General features: G+C 38.7%; 1 protein-coding gene across 27 annotated transcripts in view; it reads right to left on the reverse strand.

The window, feature by feature from the left end:
* Positions 1-17,475, reverse strand: part of EIF4G3 (eukaryotic translation initiation factor 4 gamma 3) — a 227,947-nt gene that overhangs the window by 83,494 nt on the left and 126,978 nt on the right. For all 27 annotated transcript variants that reach the window (XM_019666684.1, XM_019666682.1, XM_019666683.1 and 24 more), the window contains one exon: positions 15,308-16,147. In XM_019666684.1, the coding sequence (XP_019522229.1) occupies positions 15,308-16,147 (840 nt within the window). The remainder of the gene's footprint in view (positions 1-15,307; positions 16,148-17,475) is intronic.

Raw genomic sequence — 17,475 nt, forward strand, 5'->3', positions numbered from 1 at the left:
AGTGGCCACCGATGTCGTAGGCTGCAGCCCATGCTGCAGTGGGCTGCCGTGAGCTACCGTGAGTGGCCGGCAGCCAGCGTGAGCACCCAGCAGCCGGTGTGAGAGGCCGTCCAATGGCTGGTGAGCAACTACCTCGGCCGGGAAGAGTGCAATGATCATAATACCAACATGGGCCAGTGAAGCAATGTCCTCCACAACTAGACTGAAGAACAAAAGGACAGCAACTTGTCTGTTCCCCTTCCCCAATTCTCCAGTAAAAAAAAGATAGTGTTTTTTCGTCTTTAAAATAGCATGCATATGTTCTTCAATTTATGAAAAGAAATATGTAACTGTATGTCTAAGTAATAGGATTTTGGGGTTTTTTTCTTCCTCCTAACTTTCACTGCTTTTCATCTTTTACTTTTTTTCTTTTTACAAATGACAAAAAATACCAACTGAAACAAACAAATATAAAGGTAGTACCCCTCTCCCCAAACCAGCAAATTCTAGCTGCTGAGGCCAAAAACATTAACAATCTTTGGTATACAGTCTGCCATATCTCTATGGCTCATACAAATAATCAAAATCAAATATAAAGGTTTACTTCAAGTAGAAAAATGAGGTCATACAAGTTATTTTGCAAAACGCTTTCCCCCCTTAATTTATTATGATCATCCTGAAGGTTGGCACACACATCTATCTCATTCATATATTAGCTGCGTAATATTCCACAGTACACATGTACCACTCCTCTTATAAGACCTTACATTTTGTTTTTCTTGCCACAAAAACCACTTTTAAATTCTTATTTATGGGTACTTTTATTTCCAAAACTGGTCCAAAACAGTACACACACACACACACACACACACACACACACACACACACACACACACATTTATTTTAACAGACACTGACAGATTTAGTGCCAAAAAGGTTACAGTAATTCACATTCCTATCACAAATACAAGAGTGCCTGGATTCCTGCGTTCTCACAGATGCTTGGTATTATAGTTACCAAATTAATAGCTAAAAACTGGTACATCTACACTATTTTTATTGGCTATTCTTTCTTTTTTGTAAATTTATTTTGATCCTTTACTCAATCGTCTATTAGATTGCTGGCTTTTTTTAATCTGCAGGTATTCTATACATAGATTAATCTTTCACATACCATTGTCTTTTTTTTTTTTGTAGAGGGCCGTGTCACTGGCCCTCACATGTGGGATCTGAACCGGGGCCCTCTGGCATCCCAAGCCAGTTCTTAACCATCGCGCCACTCGGCCGGCCCAACATACCATTGTCTTTTGATTTTCCTTTTGCCGAGACAAAATTTTATTTATTACAATTTTATAATGAATGTTTCTCCAATTATAATGTGTTATCTTTATAAACACCACCAATGACAACAACAACAACAAAAAGACATGAAAAAAAATATGCCTTTTAATTAACTTGAAATTAAAGCACGGAAAAGTCTTTTTTGATAATGTCTCAAGCACTTATGAAATTATTAAAATCCAATTTTTTTTTCTTACCGCTGAGCCATCCGACCACCCAGCGGCAGCTCAGCTCAAGGTGCCATGTTCAATCTTAATCAACTGAGCCACTCGGCCAGCTCCTAGTTGTCTTTCTTTTTTTTTTTTTAAATTTTATTGGGGAACAGTGTTTTCAAGGACCCATCATCTCCAAATCAAGTATTTATTTCAATCTAGTTGTAGAGGGCGCAGGTCCTTGGCTCATGTGGGGATCGAACCAGCAACCTTGGTGTTATGAGCCTGCGCTCTGACAACCTGAGCTACCCGGCCACCCCCCCAGTTGTCTTTCTTGATGCCAATACCACAGTCACATGATTGCTGAGGTTTGTAATAACTCTTAAAATCGGATAGTATTAAGTCTTTCAACTTTGTTCTTCTTTTTGCAAATTGTTTTGGCTATTTTAGTTCCTCTGCTTGTCTGTTTATTTTAGAATCAGCTTATTCTATAACTTTTTTCTACAAACAAGCCTTTCGGAATTTGATTGGGTTTTTGTTGAATCTATAGATAGAACTGACGTCTTACAACATTGAGTCTTCTGACCCATGAACATGGTGTTTTGACATTCAAGTTTTCTTCAATTCTCCCAGCAATATTTTGAAGTTTTTAATGTATAGGTCATCTTTTGTAATTTTTTCAAATTCATAGTTTTTGATGCTATCATAGATAGTATTTTTATTTCTATTTTTTATTTTTCATTAATATATGCAAATACAAGAGACTTTTTTTCGGTCGTATCCTGCAAACTTGCTAAAATTCAATTACTATTTTATTAGCCTTTTTTTGGGGTAGAGATTCCTTTGGATTTTCTTTTTTTCCTTTGGATTTTCTATGTAAATAATCATGTTGTTTCTGAACAAAGATAGTTTAACTTTCTTTCTAACTGGATGCACGTTTTATTTTTTCCATTCGACATGTACTGGAGGTTCTAGCTAGTGTAGCCAAGTCAAAAAAAAGAAGAGGCCATCCATATTTCTTGGTTTTCTAATAGTTCCCAATTTGCATATTGTTCGTTGCATCCCAAAATATGGATCTGAATATGTAGTCAAAAAGTATTTTAAGTTCATCTAAAAATAAATTCAAATTTTAGAGAAAATCTAGAGTCTATTATTGAAATCTGAAGAAAATGTCAGCATCTGTTTATTCCAACTACCGTTACTCAAGTGTTTGATGAATTGAATAGTACTTATGCTTAAATCCAAACAAGTGGAGTTTTTTTTTTTTTTTTAAATTGGGGAATTAGGGGATGGGAACAGCACTGGGGAATTGGGGGAAGGGGAACTGACAAGTAGCTGTCTTTTTGTTCTTCAGTCTAGTTGTGGAGGACGTTGCTTCACTGGCCCAAGTTGGCACCATCATTGCTCTCTTCCCGGGCGAGGCAGATCAGTCGCTGGCTTCTGGACGGCCGCTCACGCTGGCTGCTGGCTACACATGGTAGCCCATGGCAACCCACGGCAGCAGGGGCTGCAGCCTACACCGTCGCCCACTACTCACAGCAGCCCAGCTCCAGGTTGAGCTGTTGTTCAGCATCTTAGCTGTGGAGGGCAGTGTCACTGGCCCTCATATGTGGGATCCGAACCGGGGCCCTCTGGCATCCCAAGCCAGTTCTTAACCAATGCGCAACTCGGCCGGCCCAAGTGGAATTTTTAAACACTCTATTTTTATGAAAAAACTGACCTGATACAAATTATATCAGGAATTTACACAAAAAATACATTTCTGAGAAATACTTCCATTCTTCCTATTTATATTATTGAACAATGGTAACTGATGTGAATCATAAATGAGGCATTGTGGAGTCCTAAAGAATATTAGGAATTATCAAAAACAGACTGGTAGCTAGTTATCTTTTGGAAAATACTGGTGTCTATGCAATTATATATGTATGAATGTGTATACAGCCTTTTCATTTTTTTCATACTATACACGCTATTTTGCATCTTGGCATGTTTTAAAATCAGAGTAGACCCCATCTACAACATGTACAGGAAAGCTATGCTTTTAGGGGTTCCAACATGATTTAATAATATCCTTTGGCAATTTATGAAAATATCTTACTGTGTGTATCACATTTCAAACAGAGAACCTCCTTATACGATCAGATACACTGATTTAAATATTTCAAATATCACGCAAATGTTATCTGAATTCTGTTAAAAAATAATAACTAATAATTACTAGTTTAAATTATGACAGCTCTGGGACTTGTAATTGTTGAATAAATGACAACTGTTAATGATGGCATTATGTTATAAAGACTCTAATCATTTTTGGATGTTATGAAGTATCTCACTGAATACTGAATGCTGTTACATAAATAACTGTTTTTATTTTTAAATGGTACACTAGGTACTAAGGTGTAGCCTAGGTTACATGCATGGATTCTGGAATCAGCAAAAGCTTGGGTATTAACTAATGGACGGAGGACGACACCTGTGCTTTTGCTGTTCCATATCAGCTATTTAAGGTGAGCACGTTTAAATTTGAACCCGTCATCATCTACTTGTTCATTTAATTGTTAGTTTATGTGAATATCATGTTCATCTCCAATATAAAATGAGTATCTTACGTTGGAATTATTTTAAATAATTTAAAATTTTGATTGTTGAAGTTTAAGATTTTATAGGATATTAGTTTATCATAAGCAATATAGAGAATTGGTTATGAGCACTGGCTGTGGAAGTGGGTTTGAATGCTGACTCGGCCATTTACTAGCTACAAATATAACCTTCAGCAAGTATTTTCTCCTCTGTGCCTCCAGTTTCTTCTATAAAATAGGATAAACAGTATTACTGTGAGGTTTAAAGAAGTTAATACAACAGTGCCTCATAAATAGTGAGCACTTAATTGACGAAAGCTATTACTATTAAATCAAGCAATTTTTTCCACTAGGGTGGTATGGCTTATTTTAAATACACTTGATTTGCTGCTGGTCATATGTCTCCACCCCTCCCCCTCAAAAACAAAAAAAGCCCTTAAGAACAAACCAACACCAACAAAAACCTATTCATTTGCTTAAATGAGTAAACAAATGCTTAATAAAAGCTTTGTGGGGCCGGCTGAGTGGTGCGTTGGTTAAGAGTTGGCTTGGGACGCCAGCTCTGAGCAGCAGAGTCCTGTTTCAGATCCCACATTAGGGCCAGTGACACTGCGCCCTCTACAGCTAAGATGCTGAACCTACATCTCAACCTGGAGCTGGGCTGCCATGAGTTGCTGGCGATGGCGTAGGCTGCAGTGGGCTGCCTTGAGCGGCCGACAGCCAGCATGAGCCGCCGTGAGTGGCTGTCCAGTGGCCGGCGACCGATCTGCCTCAGCCGGGAAGAGCACAATGATAATACCAACATGGGCCAGTGAATCGACGTCCTCCATAACTAAACTGAAAAAGGATAGCAACTTGTCTGTTCCCCTTCCCCAATTCCCCAAAGCTGTTCCCCCCTCCCCCAATACCCCAATAAAATCTTTAAAAAAATAAAATAAAATAAAATAAAGCTTTGTGGGGAATATAAATCAGATTTACTAATCTTGAAGGTATGAGAGAGCTGGATAGATAAAATGTATACATATCAATATTGATAAAACTCTGCAAGTATTCTAAATTGACATAATTAGGTGTTAAGAACCAAAGAATTATCAGAATGGAAAATTTTGAGAAGTATATTGAAAAAATTAAATTTTGTGCCAGTTCTTTAACATGGTCTAGGTTGAGAAGGTAGCAGCAAAGCAACAATGTGGGAATTACCATCTATCGAATAGGCGTGGAGGACAGGAAAAAAAAAGTAAACATAGGGACAGACAATGAATGACAGAGGACCTTGGAGGCTAACCTGAGAGCCTGGATCTTACACCTTTGAAACAACTCTGTCTATAACTCTTGTACAGATACACCCAGAAGGAGTACTTTCTCTGGAAGACTTTTCTGAGAAATGCGCGCTGAAAATATTTTTAAAGAGAAGTCTGTATGCAGAACTGCAGTAGCTGAGGTAATAATAATATGAGTATATGAAACGGACTAGAAAGGAAAAGGGATTGAACAGACGGATCAATAAATGAATGGATGGATAGCAGGAAGGACAAGAAAGGCCTGGAAGGCTCCTGGGTAGAAGCTGTGGGGTTTTTGAGGGCGGCTCAACTGAGGCAAAATACACAAGAACTAAGTTACATACAAGGAAATGCAGAATCATGACACTTAAACCAGGCCCCGTATGTGTTTCAACCACAAAGAACAACACAGCTTTCCCAGCCCAGTGGTGTGTTCCATATCTGTGACATCAAACAATGCCCCTAGAACAGTTACTACAGTGGTTCATTCACTACCTACCTGAGGATACCCTCTCAAACTCAGGTAAGATGTAACTACCAGTAAAACTATAAGATAGAATAAAAATCCACACTTCAGACATAAAATACCTCAAAAGACAAGGTGGGTTTTGGTTGTACCCCAAAATTCCTTTATGTCTGATACTGTTGATTATGGTGTTTTTGTTGAAACCTGCATCCTCAAATTCTAAGCTATAATTTCCCTAACCTGAATCATTTCTATCTTCAGGGTTTTTAGCATGAAATTTTTAGGCTCATGCCTGATAAGATTCTTACATTGATGCTTGTAGCACAACCACTCAGTTCTATTCATTTTGTTTAATAACAGCTTTACTGAAATATAATTCACATACTATAATTCACCTTTTTATAATACACAATACAATGGTTTATATCATATTCACAGTTGTGCAACCATCACCACTATCTACTTTAGAACATTTTCATCACCCTCAAAAGAAACCCCATACCCACCAGCAATCCCTCCGTACGCTCTTCGCCCCAACCCCTGGCAACTGTGACTCTTTCTGTCCCTAAGGATTTGCCTATTCTGAACATTTCATATAAATGGAATCATACAGTATGTATAGTCTTTTGTAACTTTTTTCAATTAGCATACTGTTTTCAGGGTTCATCCATGAACCTTGTAGTTGTAGCATGTATCAGTACTTCATTCCTTTTCATGGCTAAATAATAATCCATATTGTGTGTGTGTGTGTGTGTGTGTGTGTGTGTGTGTGTATGTGTGTGCGTGCGTGCGCGCGCACGCGCAAACACATGGTCCTTTTCATGACTGAACAATATTGCATATTTTATACACATCACCACATTTTGTTTATCCATTCAACCACTGATGAACATTTGGGTTATTTCCACTTTTTGGCTCTCCTTTTTCATTTCCCCCCATTCTTTTCAGTTTTCTTCCTAATTTTCTATTCCTGACCTAAACAGGAAATTAATCATGTTATTACAATCCTGTACTTTAATGAATGTCTTGAAGTTTTCAACGGTACTGACTCTCCTTAAAATTCACTGTTATAAGCAGAAATTCTCCCTTGCAAATGACAGCAGAGGTCATCTGGAGATATGTCGGATCATTTTGAAGATTAAGGGGCATAATGGATATAAAAGCCTTTATACATGCATTGGGACTATGGAAGGATTTTCTACCAGGGTTTAATTAAGAACTTTTCAGATGGTATCTTCTTGAGCTTCTCTCTTCTTTGGAACATAAATTCCTAAGGGCAGAGATCATGACACCCATTTGTTCTATGTAATATTAGTACAGTTCAAAAGAAACATTTAGCCTTTAATACTAGCTGAAAATAGAAATATTAATAATACTTAACATTTATAGTGTGGTTAAGATGTGTCAGACACTGTGCTAAGTGTTTTGCATATATCACATTTCACTACAACTTTATGAAGTAAATATTTATTCTTATTATCTTCATTTTCTGGATGAGAAAGCAGACTAAGAGAGGTTAAGAAACTTGCCCAAACTCACAGAGATAGACGAAGGGAAAGGCTAAGGCTCAGGAGTACCTGACTCTGTTGCCTTGATCTTCACCACCACTCTTTACTGTTAGTGTTTAGCTTAACCAAACACATAGAAAGTTACATTCAGATCCTATGCATATACACTCAGAGGACTGCTGCTGTAACTAAATATAACAAGACCTTGTAGTGAAAAGTGAGAAGCTGAGAGTTTATCTTGAAGGTGAATGGCCCCCACTGCTTCCCATCATCCTGAAGGGTTTAAGCAGAGACATGGAAGAGGCGTGATGAGGCCAGATCTACATTTGAAAGGGATGATTGCTTGGTAGAGAATGAACTTGAAGGGGAACAAAGCTAGAGCCACGGGAATGAGAGGCTTCCATGTTAAATAGAAGTACAGTTCTAAGGCAGTTGTAGAAGGAAGTAAAGAGGAGGAGACAAATTCAATAACCATATCTGGTAAAATCAGAGAATCTTGTTAAGTGACTGTGAAAGAAAAGTGACTCAAGGGAGAAGTCCAATAACAGTGGCTTCAGGAATTTAGTTTTATTAAAGCCAGTGCCACTGAGACAAAGGAACAGGGTTTAGGGAAATAGGTGACTAGTTTGGTATCAGACATGTTGAATCTGGGATGACTTGGGATTTTCAAGTGCAGATATTGGGCAGCCAATTGATAATATTAAGATTAAAGCTTAGAAGAGAAATTGGGATGGAGATAAAAATAAAAATTTAGAAATCATTAGCATATACCATTGGGAACCATTTACCATTAGAGTAGATGAAATCACCCATGAAGAATGTGTTGAATAATAACAGAATTAAAACATGACTCAAATATGTGGGAATATTTTTTGGGTCATGGAACTGTTCTATATTTTGACTGTGGTGGTGATTACATGATTTTATGTGTCTGTCAAAATTTACAGAAATGAATGCTAAAATGTGTGAATTTTACTGCATATAAATTATACTCAATAATTCTAATTAAAGAAAAAGAGGAGAGCAATCAATAGTGTTACATGTGTGTTGGTAGCATAAATCAGACTGTATTAGTTGAATGGTAAACAGCAAAAGCAGGAATGGTAGACTCTTCTTGAGAAGTCTGGACGAGAAGAGGAAGAGTGAATTTAAATGGACATGTATGACTGAGAGAGTGCTTTTAGTATGAGAGAGATGTCAGCATATTTACAACGATACAGAAGTCCTTGGAGAGGCAGTGAACACATACGAGTATGATACTGCAAGGCACAACTAGTAGAGACTGATGGAGGTTTGGATAGACAGGTTTGTAGCTTGGACAGAACGCTGAAAAAGGCATTCTCAGTGCACTCACTTTCCTAAACCAAGACAAGACAGGAGGCCATCTGCTGAAGGTGAGGATGGCTGGGTTGAGTACAGGATTTTACAACAGGGAGGTCATCGAAAGAATGGTTTGGGGTGAAGAGTGTGAATTCGCAGAGACACTTACATTCACAGTGGTGTCACCTTGCCCAGTAGTTCTCCACCTACCAGAGTTCAAAAGAATAGAAAAGATGGAGTCGAGCAGTATTTCTCAGAAGGAAAAAGGGATGGGAAAATAATCACAGATTTTGGTAAGAGGGTAATTCAGATAATCCTCCTCCTCCATCTTTGCTCAAATCTCATCTACTCTTGATGCCTAAATCTCTGATCATGTTATTTAAATTCCACAACCTGCTGCCCCCTCAGCAATCCTGTCCCTGATTATTTTTATAGCACTTAAAGCTTTCTAACATACAACGGAGCAGGGATGTCTGGATTCTTCACTGAGGAATCTCAAGTGCCCAGAAAATGACTGACTCATCGTAGACCCTCATTGACTATTTGTGATTGAAACAGGTGGGCTTTCACATCTCCCTTTCAACCTGGGTCACATGCATAAATGGATAAACCCTAAACCCTGAAAATGTTAAAAGAACTTTATAGCAATGGGGAAAGCATGTTAAAAAGAATAACAGAAATGTAAGGTAAAGGGAAGACTTCGGTTGTAACCCCTCCTGTGACCCAAGAAACCCAATTTACTACTCAATGGCTTATTTTTGTCATCAGCAAAATAGGAATAATTATACCCCAGGAATAAAATTTATGCTTGAGATGTCAGAGAAAAGTCTTCGTCAACATAAAGATGACTTTATTATGATTGTGACTAAATCATCAAGTTCTATTAAGACAGAAATAGATAATAGAGAAAAGACATATTGAAAGAAGTGCATTTTGGAGATTTTCCTGCATTAGTAGGGAGGATTATCTTGTCAAAGGTATTGAAAACAGTTCTCAAGACTACCGTGTGCAAGGTCAAGATGGATACTGGAGAAGGGGAAAGCTTTTAGCAAGATGAGGCGTTCCTGAAAAAAGCTCCCTTTGCCTGAAAGAATGGCATTCCCCTCCACTGTCTGGATAACCCTGTCTGGAAGCAGGTAAGTACAATGGTTTCTTGTGAAGGTAGATTAATTACTAAGTCTGGGGAAAAGAGGGCAAAATTCTGAACAAAGAATCTATGTCTATTCATGGAGATATGCATGACTCAATTAATATCCAATGAATGAAACTTCGGGACTCATGTTGCAAAGAAATGAACTACTGTAAACAGTGGGTAAGTGTATACCAAATGAGAAGGCAAGAAGGAACTGTGCACAGCGCTTGCCAGGAGGCTTGGCACCTGAGCCTGTTAGTAAGCTTCACCATCAGGTGGCTGTGCTCCTTTTGCAGCACATGAAAGACGGAATATGACACAGCACCACTATTCTCCAGGGAATGCTTAAGATATATTGCACTGTGGAAGGCAACAAGAAAGTAGGAATAACATGGCAGAATAACTTTTTAGGCAGCTTTGTTGAAAACATTGTGGCAAATAAGGTGGAGAAAACCACTAATTTTCATTTCTTTATCCCTAAGGACCACTCAAGACTCAAGCCTTTGAAAAAGGGAACCAAGAGTCCTTGCTTTAAAGGATTGCTTTGCAGGTTATGAGAGATGACAAGAAACCAGGAACATGTGGGAAGTCCTGTTCCCAAGGTTCCAGAACATATTTCTCTAGAGGAATATGGTAAGTTAAATTATAGGGGTGTACATTAAGGGAGGGACTATACTTGTGGGGCACTCAAACCACTGGTGATCTATTTTTGACCTCAGCAACTAAATCTTCTTAGGTATATTTCAAATGCTTCTCAGAAGTCCAAGTTGAGCAAAGGCAAGAATAAATTTCAAATTCCCTCTTCCTGCTGCTAACCTGCAGAGCAAAGCTTTAAAAATGAGTCTTTTCCAGGTTAGTCTACCCAAACTGACAGCCTTTCATTTCTCTGGTTTAATGCTTACGTTAAGTTTTTCTTTTAAAGTACTTTGAACATTCTCAGTGGTGAGAATAAATCAAGGGTTATTATTAAAATATTTTCTTCTGAATTAAAGTATGCTCCTTTTCTAAAGTAACACAAAACCAAGAGAGAAAAGAGCAATTTGATTATCTATATGGAGCAAGTATTTTATCGCTCAAAACATACAATCATATCTCCATCTGCGAAATAAATCTCTCATCTTGCAACCTACAGAATCTGGAAACCATCCTCTGCCTTAGCCGAGCTTATAACACTGTAGAGGAAACTCCTGGAAGCCACACAAACAAGATCAGTTGCTGTTCCTGTAACCACTGCATACATGACTGGGGGTCATGTATGTGGGATGCCGTGCCCAGCTCTGTAACCAGGAGTTTGCATTTTAACATCCACGTGGGAGATATGAGGTCTCGGATTCCCGCAAAGTGAAGACTCGGAACTGAGGTTCTCACAAAACACTCTGAGACTCCTAACAGGATGAGAGCCTCAGTGAAAAGGTAGCTAAAACAATAAAACAGAAAAAAGTAAATGAGTGAAACCAACACAGAGTGATGACAAGGAAGGATGTTTGGTTTCAGCTAGGTGGAGAGGGACTGCTATTATTGCCCTGAAAATTATAGTATCCACAGGGACTGTGTCTTCACACTTTGTTTAGGGTATGAAAGTAGATTTAGGACATTAAACTCTGATTAAGTTCCAGCCAAAGCTTTTCCCAAAACACATGATAAATAAAATAAACACAAACCTATTTGGGGAGGACTTGTTCTCAATCTACATCCAGGAAATTTTAGCTGAAGATGAGATCATAAAACAAATTGATAAATATACAAAGAAACAATGCTCTATGAGCAAGAGCCAGAAGATAAAATAGAAAGATTGGAAACCTCTCTGCCAAAAGCATTTCAAATAATAGTTTTATATCAAACAGATAAGAATAAGAAAAATCACTATTTTAAAAAGTGGGCAAGTTCATATTACACAGTATATACATTCAGGAAATTGTATTGTACAAAACAAATTTCTGGATGATGAGTGGGGACTATTTTTCAACAAGTTCTGAAACTCTCTTTTTTCCCCCCACCACGTATACACAGAAACCATAATTAAAATCCATAAGGGCCGGCCAACTGGCTCAGTTGATTAAAAGTTGGCTTTAGAGTGCGAGGTCTGAGCAACAGGGTCGCTGGTTCGATTCCCACGTGGGCCAGCGACACTGCGCCCAAGCTGAGCTATTGCTGAGCTGCCAACCGGTGGCAAGATGGCTCAGCTGGTGTAATAACAAGATTGCCTGTTCTATGATGGGCTACGCCCACCCGCAACTAAGACTGAACTCGGCACCTTGAGCTGAGCTGCTGCCCTGATGGCTCAGTGGATAGAGCACACACTCTTAACAACAAGGCTACCTACCAGGTTCGCCTCCCACATGGGATGGTGGCTATGCCCACCTGCAACTAAGATTAAGCACAGTACCTTGAGCTTAAAGGCCACGAGCTGCCAAAGGGAAGCCAGATGGCAACTGGTGCCCTCCACAACTAAGATTGAAGAACAACTTGGCCGGTCCCCTTCCCCAATTCCCCAACATTGTTCCCTTCCCCCAATTTCCCAATAAAATCTTAAAAAAAAAAATCCCTAAGACTTCAAGAAATCCCATTAATATAGATTTTGCACATTTACTTATTGCAGTGCTTGTATGAATCAAGTAATCAAAAGTCTGGCCTATTTCTGAGGCTTTTCAGAGTAAAGATAAACACACACAATCCTCATTTTATAGGGCTTGCTCTTCAACACCACAGCATCCAGGATTGCTGCATTTTGTTACAGTCAGAAATATGACCGAGCATAGTTGCAAGAAAGTGTTTTCCAGCAGAAGAGGGACCATATCCCTAATGTCTGCCTTTAATTACTGCTTTAAACAAGTACTGTATCTCTGTATCAACTACTCTGTCTTTTTATGAATGACACCTGTCAAAAACAAATGGTTTCTGAAACCAGCTTTAAAGTGCTTCATCCTCAGGCGAGGCAGTAAGAACTATTCTGATGATCTAAACCAAACTGTTATGATTCAATAACCTCTCAAAGTAAACAAGATACAGTAAATAAGTACAAATAAGATTGTACTCAGTAAGCATATGACTTCACGTAGATTTGCCGGAAAGAATAATTTGAATTTTCATTGTTAACTTTTGTGGCAATAACATTAAAAATACTTGTACAGAAATGAGAGGGTAAGGAATGCTTCTGGTAGCTTTATAATTTTTTTAAATGCTCGAGTTGCATGGGTTCTTGAAGTTCATTTACTTTGGATTTTGAACATTGTAAGATATAAAGGGAAATCATGGGACTTCTATATTTATAGGTTAAAAAATCATGAGGGTAGAAAAATGCCAAGACACTTTGCTTCTAGACATCACTAACCTCTACCTGATCCCTAATCATGTGAAGACAGTTTTTTATTTTCTAGTTGTCTTCTGGTTTACAAATGAAGAATCTATATTGTTTCACTAAGGTGCTGGTGACAGATTACTAATTCTAAGTGTTTGCATTCCAAAATAAAATGTACCACAGTATGAAGATTTCTTGACCCAAAAATGTGTCCATTTATCTGTAGGCACTGCTTCGCAATATTAGACCTCCTAAGTGACCAACTGCTTAAAAGAATGACTGGGGCCGCCTGAGTGGCTCGTAGGTTAAGAGTTGGTTTGGGAGCACGAGCTCTGAGCAGCAGGGCCGCTGGTTCGGATCCCACATGCAGGCCTCTACAGCTAAGATGGTGAACAACAGCTCGACGGGGGCTGGGCCACCGTGACTCGCCAGCAATGGTGTACGCTGCAGTGGGCTGCCATGAGTGGCCAGCAGCCAGCATGAGCGGCCAGCAGCCGGCGTGAGCTGCCGTCCAATGGCCAGCGACTGATCTGCCTCAGCTGGGAAGAGCGCAATGATCATACCATCATGGGCCAGTGAAGCGACGTCCTCCACAACTAGACTGAAGAACAAAAGGACAGCAACTTGTCTGTTTCCCTCCCCCAATTCCCCAATAAAATCTTAAAAAAAAACTAGAATGACTGCCATGGAAGAGTGGAAGTAATGGCTTTGGTGCAGAGTCTTGCTTTACACTTATTTCAGTGCTGGTTTGTGTCTTTGACTTGTAGTCCCTACAAATGCTTTGTTTTTCTTTCTGTTATTTGTTTTGATGATCGTTTCTTTTTGTTTGTTCTTTTTGTAATTTGTCCTCAATAGCTTCTCCTATTTTTGGAACTACCATGTCACTAGTTGTTGAATGACAACTCATAGATGGGTAAATGAAAGGAAACAAGGAAGGGTTAAACAAATGAGTGTTCTTAGGGGGATACTCACCTTGAGCCTCACCGAAAACTAAGATTGCTTTTTCAGAGAGTAGCTGACAAAAAAGCCCCAGGTTGTCACCCCACAATGAAAGAAAGTTCCCAAGATAGTGATGCCTATGGAGGCCAGTCTGCTGAGTGATTTACAAACATTTATGATAAACTTCTCCCTGTCCTAACTGCCTTACACTGTTTGCTTTTCTGCTCTGGTTTACCACGTTGCAGGAGATTTCTCCTGTTCTAAGGACCGGAAACTGCAGATACTCATGAAGAAACTGCCTCAAGAATTGAGCTCAGTGTGAAAGCCACCTCTTAAAAGTAGGGATCAGGTGTTTGATTTGTCAAGTTTCCCTATCAGACAGCCCCAAACAGACAATAAATACGGAGGATGCTGGTGACTAAAATCTCTCCAGTGCCTGTCTAGATCAACTGCTGGGGAGCACTCATCTGTCAAGTTGTGTAACTTAACCTGATGGGCACGCAGACAGCACATTGTACAGTTTAGGGCAATGGTGCAGAAGATGGGCTGTGCTGACTTGTTAAAAGCTGTATTCTCGTGGGCTGCTGACTTTAGAACAGTTGATAGGCCTGCGGTAAATTTTGATTAAAATGATTAGTTCCCAAGATCCTAGGTGATGCTACATTAAAAAGAAATAATATTGAATTGGGAAGGATATACTTTGATAATGATAAAATAATAATGATAATTACAGGAGGAAATGAAGCTTTTAAAAGAAAAAGTGGAAGAGCATTCAACTTACCCGAGAGTTAATCAAAGCGGGGCACTTTTTCCCCAGAACCAGTCATAAACCTTTGATACTGTGATTGCTATTTTCCTAAATCCAAGATTAAAGATGTCTCCAACAGAGGAGTTCCTTCAAGATTAGGACTGACTGTGTTTTAAAATTCTGAGAAGACAGGATTAGGGACTATAGTCCATGCTGGTTTTAACTGGTTTCCAGCCCCAAAGGAACAAAATTAACCACTGAGGAACTGATTCATATAAACGAGGCAAAAAATAAACAAAAGCAAAAAACACATGTATAGTGACATACATCTTGGAGGCATTTTGTATATTTGAAATTTCATTTGCATTTTTAGACAATGGAGTAACTCTTTGGCAGGCTGCACTAAAACATAAACACACCATTGAAGAAATCAGACTAGGAATTTCAGCATTCATTTGTTGTTTCTGGAAGTCAAGGAAAGTAGCCCATTAAAAAATAACTCAAAGACTGCTTCTTTTGCACGCTCAGCAAGCATATGATAACTAACGGCACAGCAGCTTACCTAGGACAGGGCTCTTCCTTGAACTTAAGTTCTGAGGATCCACAATCTCTTCTGTTTGCCCATCTGCTTCTACCTCTGTTTTGTTCGGCATCTCTTTCGCATCTTCACTAAGGCAAGTTCTTACGCTCTCGTCCTCTTCTAGGACTCTCTGGACTGCGCTGGGAGCACCAGCAGTACTGACATTAGTGGCAACAGCAGGAACGACGACTGGTGTGGGAGGAGGGGAAGCTGGAGGAGTCGGAGGAGACGGAGAAAAGGAAGGAACTGTGGATGGGGTGATGGGAGCGGAAACACTCTCCACTTTCATTTCGTCTGGGGGATTTTCCAGAATCTCCAATTCAAGAGTCAACGGCAACACCTCCTGTTTTACTAATTCCACAATGCTCTCTGTGGCTGGTAATTTTTCACTAACTCCATTCATTTCATTAATTAGGTTAGTACTAGAAATCAGTGGAATATCTTTAGGTGCTACACTACAAGATTTCTTGCATATATCATCTTCAATAACATCTGTGTGCGAAGGATCTGATGTTTCTTTGCAAGATGTTGGGCTGGGAAGAGGAATTGTGTCTTCTTTTGCGGAGGAGAGTTCACATCTGTCATCTAGAGCAGTGGTGAATATGGGCTGGCTACTAAGAGCAGCAGCAATGGGGGAAGCAATTGTACTTCGACCAATTGGAGAAACAGCAGTGGGTGATGGAGGCAGAGGAAGCTCTGGTATGGGTTCCACTGCAGCAGTCTCAGACATCTGGCCCACTTGTTCCTTCTTCTCTCCACTAAGGACTAGCCTAAGCACTGGGGAAGGAGACTTTAACACTGGATCTGGTTTTGGCTTCTCCTCTGGGAAAGAAAAAGAAGAAGAATTTTAAGAGTAATTCCCGGATAAGAGATTATATTGTATCATTTTGGGCCAATTCTTTTAACCTCTTACCCTAAATCATGGGCAGCAACAGGAGACCAAAATATTAGACGTTATCTGCCACTTTAAAAGCATTATCATATTTTCTTTTCTAGTCATACCTACTATTACTTTGTCTCCAATACATACAAGGTTTATTTTGGAGTAAGAGAAAGAATCACTTCACCAAAGGATTATGCCAAGAATACAATGGAAAAGCTTATAAAAACTGAAGCTAAACCAGTACTGGGATAGGAGTAGGATTTTTCACTATATCTTGTCCCCTGTAGAAATTTTTCCTACCAAAGGATACACTATAGTGGCAGGACGGTTCAAGGGCAAATAAATGGATATTAAATTATTATAGACTGATATTTTTTATTCTCTATAATGTCTACATCTGGGAAAATTTTAAAAAAGGACATGTATTACTAGTATAAAAAAACTATGTTTTGACAAAAGTTATCATGGTGTCATTTATCATCAATGAAATTTATTATCCATCAGTGAAATCAAGTTCCTGAATATAAGGATTCATTTAGAAATTAATTTAACTTTCACTTTTCAAGAGCCATATAACCAGAAACAATATTTAAGTTATAAAAATGAAAATTTATCTTGTGTCTTCATTGTAAAACAAATTTTTTAAAGGGAACAGAAAGTTAATATTCAGATACTCAAATCCAATAAAAATGAACACAACTTATATGTCTGAAATATTTGAGAATATATAAAATGTGTGTCTGTGTGTAAACACAGAAACAATGAGAGCAATAAATTGATAATCATAATAAAGATATTAGAAAAAAGGAACTCTAACTCATGAAAAGTCTCCATATTTTAAAATTCCAGGTAAACTGATATCTGCTTCATCCCTGTGGGGATGAAACCAAAGGAAACTTAATGTAGACTGGTTTCTAGCCTTGTGCTTCCTCAGCACCATAAACAGGCTCCAGTAGAAAATCAGATACTCGGGAGTATGTTCATCAAATGCAAACAAAAATTTTAAGCACTACTAAAAGACAATCTAAACCGAAAAGGACTTGACTTTGTCAGAAATCTTTAGGCATCACTGAAAATGAGTCTTCCCAATAAATTCTAATTCACTAGTACGTCAAAGAAAATATGCTCTGTTAATCAGATATGCAGATGGTAAATATTACCACTAAGCTGTCAAGGGCTAATTCATTCACTGCAACTAACTTTTACTGGCCTTAAATTCACTTTAATTTATGGGAGTAAATGCTGGAGCTTCTTAAATTGTACTCTG

The sequence above is a fragment of the Hipposideros armiger genome, unplaced genomic scaffold (assembly GCF_001890085.2).
Source record: "Hipposideros armiger isolate ML-2016 unplaced genomic scaffold, ASM189008v1 scaffold_477, whole genome shotgun sequence".
NCBI lineage: Eukaryota > Metazoa > Chordata > Mammalia > Chiroptera > Hipposideridae > Hipposideros > Hipposideros armiger.